The following is a 19,641-nucleotide window of genomic DNA, read 5'->3' on the forward strand; positions in this document are numbered from 1 at the left end:
TCTTACAGTATAGATGAATTATTATTATTATTATTATTACAGTAGAGTCTCACTTATCCAAGCTAAACGGGCCGGCAGAACCTTGGATAAGTGAATATCTTGGATAATAAATAGGGATTAAGGAAAAGCCTATTAAACATCAAATTAGGGGATGATTTTACAAATTAAGCACCAAAACATCATGTTATACCACAAATTTGACAGAAAAAGTAGTTCAATAAGCAGTAATGTTATGTTGTAATTACTGTATATACGAATTTAGCACCAAAATATAACGATATATTGAAAACATTGGCTACAAAAATGGCTTGGATAATCCAGAACCTTGGATAAGCGAGGCTTGGATAAGTGAGACTCTACTGTATTATTATAATAAACAGAGAGTCAGACCCCATCTACACTGCCATATCATCCAGTTTCTGACTCCAGATTGTCTGCTTTGAACTGGATTATCTGGCAGTGCAGAATCAGCTCAAAGCCAATCATTTGGATTCAGAAACCACTTGAGCCCTGGGAGTTCAAGTGGTATCAAACTGCATTAATTCTTACAGTATATATTAATAATAATAGTAATAATAATAATAATAATAATAATAATAATAATAATAATAATTAAATAGGGGACTCAAAGGGCTTACAAAGTGGCATATGGTCCCAACTTTACTTGCAAACCAGGAGCCCACAGTGACGCAATGGGTTAAGCCCTTGTGCCGGCAGGACTGCTGACCTGAAGGTTGCCAGCTCAAATCCAGGGAAGGTGCGGATAAGCTCCCCCTGACAGCTCCAGCTCCATGCAGGGACATGAGAGAAGCCTCCCACAAGGATGGTAAAACATCAAAATATCCAGGCAATGTCCCCTGGGCAACATCCTTGCAGATGGCCAATTCTCTCACTCCAGAAGCAACTTGCAGTTTCTCAAGTTGCTCCTGACACAAAACAAACAAACAAAAGTGAAAAAACCACAGTCGAGACAGGCAGCTCATGTGTTCGTATGGAATGGTTTTCTTTTATTATTATTATTACAGTTTAATCTCACAGTTGGCAGCATTATATGAGCATAAAGCACTAGACAGGACTGGAAAAAGGCCTCTGGAGACAGCATGCAAACACTGTTTGAAGCAACGAAATAAAGACACAATCCCACAGTTGTCCACGGCGTGGCTTTGCAATCCGAAAACTCCCCCAAGACGACGTTTTGGTCAAAGAGCAGGGCGAGTTTACCTTGGTTTTTTTCTCCAAGCAAGTGCCTGTGTATGTGTGTGTGTGTTTGTATGTGTATAGGTGTGTTTTAAACAAGTTTTTTTCCTTTAAACCATTACATTAAAAAATAAGATTTTTTTCTTCGCAATTTTAGTAAAACCCAGCAAAAACGGCAGATGGTTTGTCTGTTCAAACCGATGCAGTCTGAAATAATAATAATAATAACAACAACAATTTTTAAAAAAGAAAGAAATCCAACCCAAAATAAAAAAATAATCCAACAAAATCTGATTTTTCTTTTTTTAAAAAAAGGAGGGGATAAGGATACTGGGGATTTGGGGGTTTCCGGTCATTTGAGATGGATCGGGAATTCACTCGCCCCAAAACGTCTTCCTTGCCCAACTTCCCTGTGTTTTAATTTTGGCATCGGGTGCCCTTCGTGGTCTTCCTTCCGGAAAAATGAAGGCACACAATTCTGGTTTTGTATTTTTGTTTGTTTTTTTGGGAGAAGCACAAAGGTGGAAGGAAGACGAAGGGGAGGAAACCATGAGGTTGGTCAATACACGGAAAACCGGACGGGGAAGTGGAGGAACATGCTACTAAAATGGTTTCGCACCCTTCTCCGGCGAATCGGGTTTCCTACAGGAACGGGGATGGAAGGAGCATGGGTCCAATATTTTTCTCTTTTGCCGGGGAAAACATAATATCGAAAGAAAAAGTCCTCCTTGAGGAAGGAGGCCATGCCGCCTCCCCGTTCACCAACCAGGGCGCACGGGGAGGGATGGTGCCCAAAGTCCAGTACGTTTCTTGAAACACAGTCCCTTGAGTGGAGGAACCTGGATTCCTGGAGGAAAAGAAAACACCGTGATCACCGTCTCGCTTCCCTTGGTCCTTCGCCCAGATCGCAGGAAGGGATGGAAGGAAGCCTCGCCTCCCCGCCCGCCTCACAGGTAAAGCTCGCTGGCTTTGATATGCTCTAGCTGTTCCCGGAGTTGGAGGAAAGAGGGCCGGTGGGTAGGGTCCAAGTTCCAGCACTTTTTCATGACCTCGTAAACAATCTGGGGGCAGCCGTCCGGGGCCTCCATCTTGTACCCCTTCTCGACGCGAGGGACTACGTCCTTTAGAGGCTGGAAGAAGGAGGAAGAAATAGACACCCTCAGGTATGGCTGTATATACTCATGGATAAGTCAACTTCATTGGTAGGTCAACCTCATCCTTAGATAGGTCTACCTCATGGATCTATCTCATGAATAGGTCGGCCTCATGGGTCAGTATATATTCATGGATAATAATAATAAGTTTATTTATACCCCGCCTCCATCTCCATCCAAAGGTGATTCGGGGCGGCTCACAAGTAGTATCAGATAAAAACAGTGACAATAAACAATACATCAGTAAACAAAAACATACACCAATTATAAAATTTAATAATAATAATAATAATAATAATAATAATTTTATTCCCGCCCCATCTCCCCGGAGGGACTCGGGGCGGCTTACGTGGGGCCATGCCCAGACACGACAGCACAAATCAGATAAAACATTAAACCGAGCAGTAAAACTTCAACATGATTAAAAACAGTCATAAAAGTCAATACACACAATAATATTAAAATCCCGATTTGGGTCAAAAGATCCAAATTTAAACATTAACCTATGAAAATAAAAACACACTTAATAAAATGCGGAATTAAAAACAGCAAAGTTGAGTAATAGACTAGATAAAGTGCACTTTGTTAAAGTTGTAAACTCAAGATAACAGATCAAGTGCTACAAATTCATTGGAGGTCAAATTTGGGGTGGGAAGGACCCTAAGTCAACTTCATAGATAGGTTAACCTCATCCTCACAGATAGGTCTATGTCAAGGATCTATCTCATGAATAGGTCGACCTCATGGGTCATTCTACCTCATGGATAGGTTTAATCTCACAGATACATCAAACTTGTGGATAAGTTGAACTCATTGATAAGTTTACCTCAGCGGACAGGTCGCCCTCATTGAGAAATCATCCTCACAGATAGGTCTATCTCATAGATCTACAGGTTGACCTAATGGGTAAGTCTACCTCATGAATAGGTTTACATCACAGATATGTTGACTCTGCAGATAAGTCAAACCATAGATAAGTCTACCTCACGAATCTATTTCATTAATAGGTCAAACCCATAGATAGGTCTACTTCACAGACAGGTCAACCTCACTGAGAAATTATCCTCACAGATAGGTCTATCTCATGGATCTATCTCATGAATAGGTCGACCTCATGGGTCAGTCTACCTCATGAACAGGTTCACATCACAGATATATCAACCACGGTAAGTCTACAAAGAGATAAGTCCATCCCAAAGATGCGACCTCATGAATAAGTGTACCTCGTGGATAGGTTTACCACACAGATATGTCAGCCTTGTGGATAAGTCGAACTTATGGATAAGTCACTGACAAGTCTACCTCATGTAAAAGTCATCTTCACTAAGAAATCATCTTCACAGATAGCTCAACCTTATGGATCCATCTCATGGATAGGTCTACCTCACACATAGGCTGACCTCGTGGATAAGTTGAACTCATGGGTAAGTTCCTCCTGAACTTAAGCCGTGAAAACAAAGGAAGCTTCACTTACAATTCTTGGGTAAGGCACTCGTCCAAAGGAGTAGATTTCCCAGAGAAGTATCCCAAAGCTCCACACATCTGACTTGGTTGAAAATTTCTGCCAAGAGTGAAAGAAACAAGAGACTCTCAGTATTATGGAAGGAATGAAAGGTAACAAGAGATAAAACCAACTTTCCACAGACCTTTTCTCTAAGTGCTTCCGGCGCCGTCCATTTCACGGGGAGCTTTCCTGTGTCTTGGGTAGACGAAGCTTCTTTCGTCAGCCCAAAATCACTGACTTTGGCAATGTTGTCTTCCGAGACTAGTACATTCCGTGCTGCCAAGTCCCTATGAACAAAGTTGTTGGCTTCCAGGTACTCCATGGCTTCGCAAACATCTCTGCAGAGAGAAGAAGCATAGGATGGGCCAAAGCATGTAAATGTTAAGGAACCAAAGAAAAATATAAAAACATAGGGAAAGTTTATTAAATTGCCAAAACTTTGGCAAGCTGTGAGTTTTCCGGGCTGTATGGCCATGTTCCAGAAGCATTCTCTCCTGACGTTTCGCCCCATCTATGGCAGGCATCCTCAGAGGTTGTGTGGTCTGTGTGAGGATGGCCCAGTGATTCCGGCCATGAAAGCCTTCGACAACACATTGCCAAAACCTTGTTTTTGTGGGACATCTTGCAGCACATTTTGCTCTAGTTTTTCAATGAATATGTCATTGAGTCTCGGCCAGTTCAACATAGTTTATGGCAGCAACAAAAGTGAGGTTTCTGGAGCAGAACAACTATTTTCAAAGTAAGAATCGTACAATTAAATAGGAAATAACAGCCTGGAAGTCATACTCACAGGGAGAACTTCAGCAGGCAGTCTCCTCCTAGCACAGACCTCCCTCGAGATCGAAGGTAATCAACTAAGCTTCCCTACAAACAAAGGGGAGAGAGTAAGGATTAATACCACTCCCCTTCAACTCTTCTGGGATTAGGAAGGTTTTGTTCGGACAGTCGTTCAGTGGTAGTCCTCACCTTAGCCATGTATTCCGTGACAATGTACAGGCCGCCTTTCTCCTCCACAATCACCCCCAGCATTTGGACTAGATTACTGTGCCGTAGCTGCCTGCAATGAGAAGAGGAAGGTGTTGTAGTTCAGTCCATGATCGTGCCTGCACATGTCAATGTGGGTGTGGATCATGGGATTTCTCTAGAGAAGCAAGGTCAAAGAATGAAATCCTAAGTGGAGAGGATAATGAGCTGATAGATAGGAGACTTAGTTTTCGTAAACTCCAAGTCGCTCAACAGAATCTCTGAAGGTCACAGCACTTGTTAGAGAAGAAACCGTTATCAGGTACTCAGGGGAAACGGCATGATTTAATGTGTATATAAAAACACTTAGGATTTTAGGGGAATAGACACATCAAACATATAATTGCTTTTCTGTAATATTTATGCTATATGCTATATTCAGGTAGCTGAGATCAAGTGTGATGGTGGCATTGCTCAAAAGTAGGGGTGGTTATGGTGCACCATTGTATCCCAATCTTCTGGCCTATGAAGCCCTCCAGCAATCCTCCATTTCCCATTTTAAAAAGCTCAATTTCCAGAAGCCATTTATTCCCAAATGATGTTGCAGTCACTCACGTCATTACGGACGCTTCAGCCAAGAAGGCTTGCGCGGTGGCATCGTTTTTAATGCCCTTCACAGCAACCTTGTTCCCATGGTAATCGCCCAACATCACGTCTAAAAAAAAAAAAGAGAGAAGAATGGGCTGAAGGGCAGGTCAGAGCTAAGAAGTACCCAAAACATGAGCAAAGAATGCTTGCTTACCTGTAACCATGTTTCTTCAGTTGGTCATCTGTGAAACATGCACATATGTTAGTCTGCTGCGCATGACAATACCATATGTGTGATTTCACAGAGACCACAAAGAAGAAAGTGACTTTCTCAGAAGCTGAGACCAACAAATGACATCTTCTGATATCAATAGGGCATGCCCTATTGAAGTTGGAAGTGGCATCTCACAGTGATGGCATTAAGTATAATATGTTAAGCATCAATTTCAGTTGCATAGGGTCTGCCACGCAAATAAGACACCATATCTAACACATCAAGAACATATATATTTCGGCACTGTGCAAGACAGCTTTGAGATTTCTCCCCTTTACCATGAGGTCCGAAAAAGAGAGTTTGTACTTTCTATCCAACTCAGAGTCCCAGAACAAACTTTTCCCACTTTTATAGCAGTCTTGCATCTCTAAATATTGCCATATTTTCCCAAATCCTCGAGTTTGGGTTGAACTGGGATTAGATCAGAGGTATAGATGAATCCATGGACGTTAAAACTCATATCTCATTTCAAGGGGCATTGTAGTTTGAGTGTTAGACTATGACTCTGTAGACCAAGGTTCAAATCCTTGTTTGGCCACGAAACTGGGTGATACTAGGCAAGTCGCACACTCTCAGCCTTAGGAAGTCATTTGATGGGGTTGCCATAAGTCACAAAGGATTTGAAGGCACACAACAACAATTGACGACCGTCCACTCCACGTTCCAAGCAAAAGTCACCCTTGGTGTATAAAATCCCCTGCTGCCAAGAGAAAAGCAACTGGGTTGTGTTACCACTGGACAACTTACCTCCAAACTCCCCTTTGCCAATGGTTTGTAGCAGCTTCAACTCCTTCATGTTGAGGGACCATCCACCTGGAAGGATGCAAAAAAACAGGGAGAAGCATAAATAAAACTGTAGGATGAGGGATACGGAAAGGGAAGGGCCAACCCAAGTATTTTGCAGGACACTCACTGCGGGAGAACTCGTCCTGAGCCGCCACGGTGCCCTCCATGACCTTTGGCTTGATGAGTCGGGTACAGAGTCCATCTGCATCCGAAGTATAATGCTGCCGAGAAAGCCGACATTAAGAGTGTTATACTCAAGGTGAAAGTCAGGGTGCATCTAGACCGTAGAATGAATGTGGCTCCGCACCACTTGAACTGCCATGAATCAATGCTATGTAATGTTGAGAGTTGTAGTTTGGTGAGACTTCAGCACTTTGGCAAAGAAGACGAAAGACCTTATCAAAGTACAACTCCCAAGATTCGGTTGCATTCAGAGGGCCAAACGGCATTAATTGCACAGGTCAGCAAGGATTCAGCCAAATATATGTAGTCTAGTTTATTATTGGAGCCCCATATGCGCAGCGGGTTAAACCGCTGAGCTGCTGAACTTGCTGACCGAAATGTCGGTGGTTCAAATCCGGGGAGCAGGATGAGCTTCTGCTGTTAGTCCCAGCTTCTGCCAACCTAGCAGTTCAAAAACATGTCAATGTGAGTAGATCAATAGGTACCACTCAGGCAGGAAGGTAACAGCGCTCCATGCAGTCATGCCAGTGGCCACATAACCTAGGAGGTGTCTATGGACAACTCTGGCTCTTCAGCTTAGAAATGGAGATGAGCACCAACCCCCAGAGTTGGACACGACTAGACTTCCTAGTTTATTATTACAGGTGATTCCAAGGAAGGGCTATTTAGTCCTGCCCTTTGCCATGCAGGAATAAACAACTTAAGCACTCCCAAAAGATGCTGAAAAATGTTGTCGAAGGCTTTCATGGCCAGAATCACTGGGTTGCGGTGAGTGTTCCGGGCTGTCTGGCCAAGTTCCAGAAGCATTTCGCCCGCACCTATGGCAGGCATCCTCAGAGGTTGTGAAGTCTGTTGGAAACTAAGTGGGGTTTATATATCTGTGGAATAATGTCCAGGGTGGGAGAAAGAACTCTTGTCTGTTTGAGGCAGGTGTGAATGTTGCAATTGGCCACCTTGATTAGCACTGAATAGCCTTTCAGATCAAGGTTTGGCTGTTTACTGCCTGTTGAAAAGACTGCCAAAGATAGAGAGACCATCTCTTTCCAAAGCCATCGATCTCACGTTCAAGCCATTATTTAATAAGTAATCCCTCTCTAATATTGAGGTTGGATTTCCCTTTTCTGCCATGTCAATTAAAGATGCTTGCCGCTTTTCAAAACAGATGGCAGCAGCATGCTCCTTCCGCCAGGAGGCAGTCTGGAGCTACCAAAAAAAGCCAACTGAGTCCCATGCTCACATTTTGTGGATTTGACTGTTACAAAATGCTAAGGTGTTGTCTGCATTTCTTTCTATGCAGTCCACCCAAGGGCTAGTCCTCTAGCTATTACCTATAGAAAAGGAGAGGCTGAGATCCAGCCCTGCCCTGTGCCTGCAATCCTTGAAATGGCACCAAAAGGCACCTTTTTGAACAGGTCTCCGGGTCCTGCACCTGTTTTGACAAAAAGGCAGGAAGAAGACTTTCAGAATTGCTCAGAGCCTCTTCCTGTCTCTGCAAAGGGAGGAGAGGCACAGGAAGCACTTAGCAGGTCTTTGAGCTTCAAAGACTGTGACGAGAATAACAACAGCAGGGCGAGAATAACAATAGCAGGGCGAGAATAACAACAGCAGGGTTCTAGTGTTGGCAAGAGTAAAATTTGCTGCCTTGGAGTCCTGACCTTTCGCAAAATATGCAGAATGGAGTTGGGACTCCATATTATGATTCTATATCTGAGTGCCATCCATTCGTTACACACCAGAACTTGAAGAAAGTTGCCATAACTGTTTGGATAACAACTCCCAGAACCCCCTTCTGATCAAAGCTGTATCTTCCCTCCAAAGTTACAGCAACTGAGTAGCACCGGCTTCACCCAGATGCATTTTTGCACCACTTTAACTGCCACACCTCAATGCTATGGGATCCTGGCATTTGAAGCTGGGGAGCAGTCTTTCTAGCATTTTGCCCCTCTAGAAACGTTCGCTTAACAACTCCCATCATCCCACCAAGCATAGATGCAGGCCAGGATGCTGTAGCAGCAAAGTGCCAAGACATAACAAGGAACCAAACACACCCGGCAGCCGCAAACACAAATGAGCAGGTGGAAAGATTTGAAAGGCAGATTTTGCAAACAAATGCAGGCGAGGTTGCTAGGCAAGCGGCTTAATTCCAGCAGCTGCCCCGCACGGGCGGATATTAATCTTCTCTTGCTTGGTCAGAAATGGCCACTGCTCCCTTCACAGGATTTTCAAAAAGGATTCCCCAGACAGAGGGCAGAAACCGAGGCCCATTCATACTATACAGATTAAGGGAACTGTAGCCCAAAAAAGATCCCCTATCTCACCAAACCCAAGATGTGATGAGAAAGAACACCCAACCCAGGTCTATATGTATAAGTCTAACAGATGCATGGGTTTTGGGAAATGTCATGCAACCCAAGTTCGAAAAACGAATAATATTATTCTGCATTTTACCTGTGTATATTTGTTATTATGTCTTTGAATAATATTTTGCATGATCTCACTGTTTTAATCATGTTGTGCCTCACCTCAGGCTGCAAGAAGAGGTGGCTAATAAATATATGACTACTACTACTACTACTACTACTACTACTACTACTACTAATATTATTATTATTAGATACACAAGATTAGTACACATCAGACAAGATCACTATGCTGACTGTTGTATTGGATCACATGTTGGACACTCCCCAAGTGTCTAGGACTATGTGAAGTATCGGTGAATAATGTGTGCGGATCCAAGTAAGGTGGTCTTTTTCAGCTGACAGGTGGTAATTTTGTCAGCGCCGATTGTTTTCAAGTGCTGGTCAATGCCTTTAGGCACTGCACCCAGTGCACCGACCACCACTGGGACCACCTTGACTGGCTTGTGTAGGGTATGCATCACACAAGGATCCTCACTCATGTACTACCTGCCTCTGCTGACGCACAAACCGTGCAGCTCTAGCTCACCTCTACCAGCTGCATGAGGTTCTCAAAGTAGACCTCTTCGTCGATGCTGAGTTTGCTGGAGGAGTAGATGATGCGGTAGTGCTCCACTTTCCCTTCGCAGCTGACACACAGAGTATAATCGCCGGGATAGTTGGTGCTTTCCCGCACAAGAAAAAGCCCCGTCTCCGGAGGATACAGCAGCCGCTCGGCCTGTTCGCGGGTGATCTTTCCATGGAACCAACTGGGGGAGAACAAGAGAGATTCATATGAGAGGAAGAGGTTGGGTGGCCATCTGTCAGGAGGGCTCTGATTGTGAATCTCTGCATGACGAGGGTTGGACTAGATGGCCCCTGGGAGGCTCTTTCAACTCTAGGACTCTATGAAAGTGAACGTGCCACCACCCTGCAGGATGCTCACATTTTCCTAGCATTTTCACAAAGATAGATACAGGGGGATAAATTCTGGTTTGGATCACAACTCTGGGCAATCAGCCATGACCTTAGGCAAGTCACACTATCTCAGCTTCAAAGGAAGGCAATGGCAAACCCTTTTAAAACCCCATGATATTTTCATCGTACGTTGGAAAGGAATGGAAGGCGCAGAAGAACCATAGAACAGTGTAATTTCTCAAAAGCAAACCAACGAGGAATAGAAACCAGGAAAAGAAAAGAAACTGAGAAACAAGCAAACGCAAAAGGCGATACTCACGGCATCAGGCTCAGCTTGATCCCGGCTTTGACGCCTTCCCGTTTCTGAACGTAGTTGGCGGGGATAATGCCCTCCCGGCCCACTTTGTTCCTCGCTTTGTACCAGTTTGGATCCTGGGAAGCGAAAGCCCGTCGTGAGTAATGGCTGGTGAGTCACAGAAAGGCAAATTGCCGCGTCCGTGGCTCATTTGAGATCCAGAAGCAACTGGAAGCAATATCTTCCTTTGTAAAACGAACCCGCTTCTGAGAACTAAAGATGCCTTGGTACATCCCAAAAATGTGCGGCATGTTTACCTTTGGGGCATTTTTGGTGGCAAACATGAGCATTACAGATGATTGATTAAGATTGTTTTCATGTCTTATGTTTCTATAATTGTAGGCTATTTTTTGCATTTTTTAATTGTGGGAGATATATATATATACGTACACACACATAGAAACATACAATCATGGTATTCCACAATCAAAATACCAGTATTTTTCCCCAATCTTGCCACCGCCCCATTATCACCCATGAACGTATCCTTACGTAGTACAAGGGTGCAAAAATACTATTGAATATTTATACCTAAGTATAATTAAGCATGCTTAATTGTAGGCTATTTTAAACTACAGTTTGATTATTCTGTTTTTAACTATGATGTATGTGTTTTAAACTGTCTATTTTATTATGTTATGATGTTGATTGGGCTTGTCCCCATGTGAACCGCTCTGAGTCTCTTTGGGGAGATGGAGGCAGCATATAAAAATAAAGTAGTTGTAGTAGTTGTTGTTATTATTGTTATTATTATCATCATCATCACCATCACCATCATCATCATCATCAAAACCTGAGGGCTTGGGAGATCAGAAAAATGCCTTTGGCATGCGCAGGAGCTTTCTTTCTTTTAAGGAACATATTTTTGAGTGAGGGTTGAAAGCCTAAATGGAGCCAAACCAACACCAAAACACAGCTGAATTCTCTTCTACAGGAAGCTGAGCTCTTGGCTCTCCTTTAAACACAAACAAGCCAAAGTTGAGATCAGTGACCTTTCTGAACTACAACTTCCAGAATCCCTGTGCCAACAAGGCGTTTTGGGACTTGCGGTCCACCAAAACAAACTTCCCAAGCCCTTGGATGTATCTTAACTCTCCTGGCAAATATGGGACGCTAAAGCAACCAAACCCTCTCCTTGGGATCTGACCGAGTGGCTTACTTTCTGCAAAAAAAGCAAGCTTTAACTAAGACTCAGTTTTAATTAAGGCAGGCAGTTTTTCCCCCATTTCTTTTTTGGACCACAAGGGAAAAAAGGCAGGCCACGTAATGAAGAACAATTTTGAAACTGCTGGAAGGGATGTCAATGCAGTCTTCTGGATTTGATATTTATATTCCTCTCTTCTACCCAAATCCACGGCCATATTCTTATGGCAAAGGTTCACATACACATATATACAAATACACACACCGTTCAGTCAAATCCAGAAAAGTGATAAGCCACAGGTCCATAGGGAGGCCTGCACTTTGGGTGCCACATCGCTTACCTTGGTGACGGAGATGATGGTGAGGACGTCCCCTTTGCTGAAGGAGAGGTCTTGGTCGGCCGTTCCGTGGAAGTTGTACTTGGCAATGCATTCCGTACCAGATGGCCAGACAGCCTGCGGGGGACAAAGGAGGAAGATTGCGGACTGACAAACCTTGCCATAACATTGCGCAGGGAAGCAAGACAGGTATACCGAGTGCAAGATCCGGCAGCGCTTCCCAAACGTTGGTCTTTCGTTGGTTTGGACTCCAGCTCCCAAAATCCCAGGCTGTTGACTGAACCAGCTGGAGCTTCTGGGAGTTGAAGTCTCAGATATTAGGATGATCAGAGGTTGGAAACTACTGCTATAGGTCTTAACAATCTTCCATAATAATAATAATAATAATAATAATAATAATAATAATAATAATAATAATAATATAGCATATCTATCATGTTTTCTGTGTCATAAAATAAAATAATAATTTTATTTTTATACCCTGCCACCATCTCCCCGAAGGGACTCGAGGCGGCTTACACTGGGCCAAGCCCAAGCATAACAGACATAATAAAACACATTAAGTAAAACAAGTCAATAAAAACATATTAGTAACAAATCAATAAAACATGGATTGGATAAAAACATGAAAAACACATAAAAATAACTCGGCCATAAAGTGCATATATGAAGAATGAGGAGAAGAAACGTGCCCGAGAATGTTAAATAGGTAAGGGACAAAAATGGGATAAGCATGGGAACTATTCCGACTGAAGTAATAGAATAAAGTGCAACAGATATATACCAATGCAGAACTATGCATCTACAGTGTGAAATTAACAGTTTGATACTACTTTATCTGCTATCCTGGAAGAGAATCTGCTATTTTTGGAAGAGAAGGCCTGGAGAAACTACATCTTCCATGATTGCACAGCATTGAGCCACGATGTCACACTGCATTAATCTTAGTCTATGCACCCTATATGGCTGGATCTACACTGCCATATAATCCAGTTCAAAGCAGAAGATCTGGATTTGGAAACTGGATTATATGGCAGTGTAGATGGGGCCTGTGTCTCCTCTAAACCATGAATTTTAGCTACAGTAGCTTTATCTATCTCCATAGCTAAATGGAGTATTATTATATAATCCATTGTGGAGTTCTTGTGAAGTTTCAGCAAATAATCCTCTTCCTCCTCTGTTTACATGGAAATCTTTTTAGCAGTATTGGCACTAAAGGAAATGGTAAAAGAGGGTTGTAGAAACACAGATTTGTCATAATGGGTTACACCAATATATTTGCGAAACCCATTGTGGTGTCATTGTTTTGAGTATGAGACTACAATGTTCAGATCCTGTGGAAACCCACTTCAGTGTTTTCCCCACTCCCCAAAACATAAGACCCATTAAATTAAAAGTATTGCAATAAAACCAGAAGGAATTGCATACATCCTGCATCTCCCGGTTTCTGTTCTTACCTGCACTCCCGACATTTTCTCTGGGGGTTCTGGCGACTGGATCTCACAAGAAGGACACGTCACGTGGTACCATGAGACCTGGAGGAGAGAAAGAGAAGATTTCCGAGGTCACGTTTGTGCTCACCCAGGCGAGCCATGAAAAGCGCTTTGGTGCTGCAAGGACAGGATGACAGTATGAAAAGTCTCTTTCCAGCTTTGCACAGAGGCAGGCGATTCAGAGAACTAGCTGTATTCCAAGAAAACTACTTTTCTTCTGAGCTCTTATATAAGAACACATTGGATACATAACCCAAGATACGGAAGACGATGGAGAGGGGAAATGCTGGGATGTCTTACCATCTGCATTTGGGTATAAGTGCCTTTGCGTGTATGTATAGACTGCGCTATTTTAGAAACGGGGCTCCATATGTGGACATGACACTTGTACACACTTTATACACAACACTAGCATTTATTTATTTATTTATTACATTTATATCCCGCCCCTCTCACCCCATTTCGACAATACAAAAATGGAAGAAATAATAATACTGCCTTCACAACACTGTTTTTATAATACTGCATAACATGAAGTCTGGCTTTATTTAATAATAAGAAGAATGAGACTCAAAAAAACAAAATTATAATAATAATATAGCCACCGCTATATTATTAGCATAGCATGTTGCTGGGGGGGCATTACCCAAATGTGGTTGAGACTCCTTCCCCTTCCTTTTTCTTTCTTTTTCTTTCTTTCCTTCCTTCCCTCCCTCCTATACATGTCCATCTTTTTTTCCTGGTGACATTACAGAGGGCCACTTCACCCAGCAACAGCCTGCGCTGTACAGATTTACTTTGATATATATGATTTTCAAACGGACAATGCATTGAGAATCGCACATCAGAACAACGTATTTTATGTGCGGTCAAGATCCAAATATAACATATAAAAAGGCTCTGTATTTGAGCAAAACAATACGTATGAGATCCACATATGTGGGGCTGATTGGGGTAAATTGTAGGGGTGACAATGAAATATGATGTATATATTCAGTTTTATTATATTTATTTATTGTATTGTTACAAGTGTTTTATTTAATTTTTGTATAGAATGTAATCAGGTCTTTTCAAGCCTGGTTGTTTGGCTTGGTACTTTGATATGGCCTAAGGGCTAATCAATAAAATGTTCTTCTACTATGTGATTTTTTATAAATAATTTTGTGCACGAAACTAATTTTAGGGAAAACGAACCACCCGAAAGCAAAAAATAATATTTTTTGGACCATTTTGGGATTCTGGATAAAGGGATGCTCAACTTGTACCAACACCAAACTCCACTTTAGGCCAAGATCCAACCTTCCCCAAGGCTTTTCCACGACCGGAAAAACCCAAACACATTAAAGGAATAGATGTATTGTTGTGGCAGGATAGGCAACAGGGAGAAGATGAAGCATTTGTTTGTCTCTCTTTTTCGCTCCTGCCAGAGTTAATCATCCAAGACTAAGCAGCATTGTTTGCGAGCCTCCTTGGGTCCCTAAGCGGGAGAAGAGGTGGCAAGAAAAAGTGCAAGGAATAAATAAGAAATGAGGAGCTCTGGGCTGCAAATCATTCAGCTGCTCCTGAAACGTTTCCTGGTAAAACGGCAGAGGTCTCCAGAGAGTCCAAGAGCCAGGCGTTCTGCACTGAAAGGCCTCCGTCTGCAACCCAGCCACTCCCCTCCACGCCAGTTTCCTCCTTTTTATGAAAGACTTGAGAGTATCTATCACCGATAAAGCAAAACCAAAGGAGACGCTTGAGAAATGTGCTTTGCACCAAAAACAAACCACGAATGTCATGAAATATATGTGGGCCAAATAGGACTATGTCAGAGCCCCCTGTTGTACACACAACAATAAACATACAACTTTTATGTAAAGAGATAAAATATCGTATATACTCAAGTATAAGCCGATCCGAATATAAGCCGAGGCACCTAATTTTACCACAAAAAAACTGGGAAAACATTGACTCCAGTATAAGACGAGATATTAATAAAATTACATTAATTGAGGCATCAGTAGTTTAAATATTTTTGAATCTTTACATCAAACTGTAATTTAAGATATGACTGTTCAACTCTGATTAAATCATTATTTTCATCTTCTTCAATGTAAATGTGCTTATGTATCCTTTTAATAATAATAGAGTGAAATAATAAATGTAATAATAATAATAAATGCAGTAAAAGAATAAATGTAATAATAAATAGAGTAAAATAATGAATGTATTAATAATAATAAAAATAGAGTAAAATAAATGTAAAAGTAACAACAATAGAGTAAAATAATAAATGTAATAATAATGAATAGAGTAAAATAATAAATGTAACAATACCAATAATAATAGAGAAAAATAATAAATATATCATATATACTTGAGTATAAGCCAACCTGAATATAAGCCCACCAGGACTCTCACCCGAGTATAAGCCGAGGAGGTTTTTTTCAGTCCTAAAAAAGGGGTGAAAAACTAGGCTTATACTCGAGTATATACAGTATTCAAAATATCCCTCCAATTTTCTCTCTTTAAGACTCAAGGACCACTTTCTGAACATCTTTGGACCAACAGTTAATGTAATAGCCTCCCCGGCAGTTGATGGATGGGAATCTTCGGGAAAATGCTGAGGGTCCATTAGGGCTTCATTGATCCTGCCGGGAGGGAAGATTGCCAAGAACGATGGCTATTGAACAAGGCAAAGGCCGGTCCCAAAGGAGGAAGGCAATTTGCACAAAGTGGATGATACTGCCGGGTGTATGCATGGATCTGAATCATAGAAGAGTTGGAACAGACCGCATGGGCCATCCAGTCCATCCCCATTCTGCTAATGGAGCACATTATTATTATTATTATTATTATTATTATTATTATTATTATTATTATTATTTCAGCAAATTTTTCCAGGTACAAATTGGAATTGGTAATGGTATAAAATTTATTATTATTATTATTATTATTATTATTATTATTATTATTATTATTATCTCAGCAAACCTACAGAACCTATCTTGCTCATAACTTGGGGACTGCCTGTATATGGCAATGTCAATAGGGCCTCTGTGAAACTACATCCATCCAACTTAAGGCCAAGCCCTAAACATTCTGCCAGCTGGAGGCCATTTGACGTCTGACTATATTCTTTTCAAGTTGCTCACGTTGCCTGACATGATCGGAACTGAAGGGCTTTTAAAAAATTAATGCACAGCTCCATCATTTTCGCTGCTTGGGACTTCCATCCTGCAATGCTCTACAGCCGAGAAATCAGACCTTGTGGGTCATTCATGCCCTTCTATTTTTAGGGAACTTCGACTCTTCTTTTCTTTTGGTGTGTGAGCATCATTTCCATTCATTCTGCTTTGACATCAGAGATCCAAGCTGCATCCTACTTGCTTCTCTTCCACCTTTAACAGACAATTCTTAACAGAATGTCCCTTCGTTTCATTTGCAGGTGCATCTACGCTGCAGAATTAACCCAGTTTGAGACCTACTTGAACTGCCATAGCTCAAGGATATGGGATTGTGGGAGTTGTAGTTTGGTGAAGCACTAATATTCTTTGGCAGGGAGTGCCAAAAACGTGATGAATTTCAATGATTCCATAGCCTTGAGCCATGGCAGCGAAAGCGGTGTCAAACTGCATTCATTGTACAGTGTAGATGCACCACAAATTAAAATAAAATTATTTTTAGCAGATGTGAAAGTTTAGGTCTGTCTTTATTTGCTTTTAGTTATTATATTTAAGATCAGTATCAAATCAATACGAACTTGATCGCATGGTATAGAATAGGGTTCAGTGTTAGTTTGGCCTATTTTTGATAATAACTCTCAAGTAATCAGAAACTACATTTATCCAGCATCTAACACTTCCCAAAGGTGTCACAGGTTAACTGAGAGTCTACTGTAGATTTAAAGAAGAAAAAAATGAAGAAAACTTGCTGAAATAGTCCAAAAGACTGGCACGACAGCAACCCAAGTTTCTCCAGAATCATATTTGCAAAAGGCATCAGGAATATTCCTCAATCTTACACACACAGAACCTCCTTCAAGCACTAGATTCGGCTCAACGTTTCCACTTTTCTGAATGCAGAAATCCTGCTCTTTTGGCTATATTTAGCCTCAAATGAAAAACCCCCAGCAGCTGCTATTAATAGCAAAAGCAGAGGCTCCAAGGCATTTGCTTCGCCTTCGACAGGTGCAGGGCGCAATCCCCTTTCGAGCATGAAAGATGCCCAGAGGCCGAAGATGCCCGCTGTAAAAGCCAAGAGGTTGGCACCGATTTCGGGCCAAGGCAGATGGAGAAAGCAAGGGAGGGTCTTTGGTAGCTTAGTCGTATTGACAGCTGGTACTTTTGAGGTTGCCATCTGTCTCAGCAAAGTGCCCATCCGTGCCATTGTTGTGCACCAGGGCATTTTTTTGGATACTTCATCTACACTCCAGAATTAATGTGGTTTGTTATCGCTTGAACTGGCAATGGCTCGATGCTACGGAATCCTAGAAGACTAAAGACTTTGTCAAATTACAACTCTAGGATGCCACAGCATGGAGTGGTGTCAAACTGCATTCATCCCACGGTGCAGACACACCCTTTGTGTCACACAGCCTTTCCCAAATAAGCCGCGAAAGTGTGTGGGACTCGGCAAGCCCAGTGCGCCCATCTCCAAACAAGCACCACTTTGTCCGCGCCTTTTCGGAGCATCAGGACACATGAGATCACCAAACAAGGGTTCCTCTGACTCCAGGCTTTCTCCATCCAAAGAGGAGGAGGAGAGACGTAGGTTTCCAAGGCAGGATGAGGCCCGGGCGTGAAGTAACGAGAGCCTTGCCCATTGCTGGCCAGTGGCTTTAACAGACAGACCGTTGTTTCCTCGCTCTCATCCACCGGAGAAATTAATTTTCTCAAAGTAAATTCATTCCAACAATTTGCTATGCTGCACAGAAAAGTCGTTTTCCATTGCAATGTTTCAGGAAAGAAAAAAGAAGTCCTGCAACTCAGAACTAGAAATCCTTTAGCAGGCTTCACTTGGTAAGAGAAGTATCCTCAAAACCAATGTTGACCAGATTGGCAAAAAAAAGCCTTTTGGTCTTGCTAATATAGAGAGAAAAGCATGCCTTCTCCCCGAGAAACTGATAAGGACTTTTTGGCTAACAAGCATCTTTACCTTAGCAAACTCTGTTGAACTGCTCTGTGTTGACGAAACATACATCTCCTATCTAACTGCTCATTAGACTGAGAACCTGGAATCTCCTCCTCTAAGCTCATCTCTGCTTCTGACCTTGCTTCCCTAGCGACCTGCCTTTCTGGAACGTGGCCTTCAGACAGAGACTGCTCAACTTCAGGACTTAAAATCTCTTGCTGACTCTTCTGCTGGTCTGATGGCCCAGAATCCCCAGCAACATCAGGCTAACCTGTAGGTCCAGACTCACCACTGACCTCAGGCGCAGGCACAATCAAAGACTGAATTACAACATTGCCAAAACATTTCACAACATCCCCCAAAAGTTAAATTTCCTGTTGTCGTTTTAGGGCGACCCTATTATGGGATTTTCCTGGCAATATCTGTCAGATAAATAATAATAATAATAATAATAATAATCATCATCATCATCATCATCATCTTTATTCTTATACCCCGCCACCATTTCCCCGAAGGGACTCGGGGCGGCTTACATAGGGACAAGCCTGAACAACAACAGATAGGATTCCCCTTCACCATCCTTTGAGGCTGAGAGTATGTGGCTAACCCAAGATCACTCAGAGCCTGAAGTGCTCTTTGACAGTGGAATATGCTGCCTTGAAGTCCAATGAAACAAGAGACTGAATGGTCATCTGTCGAAAGACTCAGATTGCCTCTTCCTGCCTAAGAGAAAGGGGGTTGGACTGGATGGTCCTTGGGGTACCTTCCAACATTATGATTCTGAACCTTGGTTCACCTAAGAGCTGCCGGCAGGGGGAAGCAAAATGTGTGGGAACCCTCAAAACTCCACTAGCAAAGGACAGGAAAGATATATAGCAAGCAGTTGAGTGAGAAGGAAGAAGAAGCAAAACCAAAAGCACCGAGGTGAAAGCCAACCTGCAGCAACCGAAGGCAAAGGGGAAAAGCAGGAGGAAGGGAGAGGAAACGGGGCCTTTGAAAAAAGCAGTGTCCAGCTGCACTCATTCGAAAGTGTCAATGCACTCTGTCTTTTAAATATGTGTTTTAATAGTTTTTTATAATTTCACCTATGCATTGATGATGTTCTAGACCACCTTGATATGGGTAATAAATAAAATATTATTATTATTATTATTATTATTATTATTATTATTATTATTATTATTTTACTAGTAGGACCACTTCACCTAGCAACAGCCAGTCCAGTGACATCGCA

At 42.1% G+C, this 19,641-nt stretch overlaps 1 protein-coding gene across 2 annotated transcripts in view; it reads right to left on the reverse strand.

Annotated features, from left to right (window-relative positions):
• Positions 1 to 979: 979 nt before the first annotated feature.
• Positions 980 to 19,641, reverse strand: part of csk (C-terminal Src kinase) — a 37,482-nt gene continuing 18,820 nt past the window's right edge. For both annotated transcript variants that reach the window (XM_008122584.3, XM_003228769.4), the window contains exons 2-13: positions 13,260 to 13,337; positions 11,806 to 11,919; positions 10,286 to 10,398; positions 9,599 to 9,818; positions 6,594 to 6,687; positions 6,428 to 6,493; positions 5,434 to 5,533; positions 4,822 to 4,912; positions 4,646 to 4,719; positions 3,998 to 4,193; positions 3,826 to 3,912; positions 980 to 2,327 (exon numbers count right to left, since the gene is read on the reverse strand). In XM_008122584.3, the coding sequence (XP_008120791.1) occupies positions 2,145 to 2,327; positions 3,826 to 3,912; positions 3,998 to 4,193; positions 4,646 to 4,719; positions 4,822 to 4,912; positions 5,434 to 5,533; positions 6,428 to 6,493; positions 6,594 to 6,687; positions 9,599 to 9,818; positions 10,286 to 10,398; positions 11,806 to 11,919; positions 13,260 to 13,274 (1,353 nt within the window). In that variant the 5' untranslated portion in view covers positions 13,275 to 13,337 and the 3' untranslated portion in view covers positions 980 to 2,144. The remainder of the gene's footprint in view (positions 2,328 to 3,825; positions 3,913 to 3,997; positions 4,194 to 4,645; positions 4,720 to 4,821; positions 4,913 to 5,433; positions 5,534 to 6,427; positions 6,494 to 6,593; positions 6,688 to 9,598; positions 9,819 to 10,285; positions 10,399 to 11,805; positions 11,920 to 13,259; positions 13,338 to 19,641) is intronic.

This window comes from Anolis carolinensis, unplaced genomic scaffold, assembly GCF_035594765.1.
Source record: "Anolis carolinensis isolate JA03-04 unplaced genomic scaffold, rAnoCar3.1.pri scaffold_11, whole genome shotgun sequence".
Classification (NCBI taxonomy): Eukaryota; Metazoa; Chordata; class Lepidosauria; order Squamata; family Dactyloidae; genus Anolis; species Anolis carolinensis.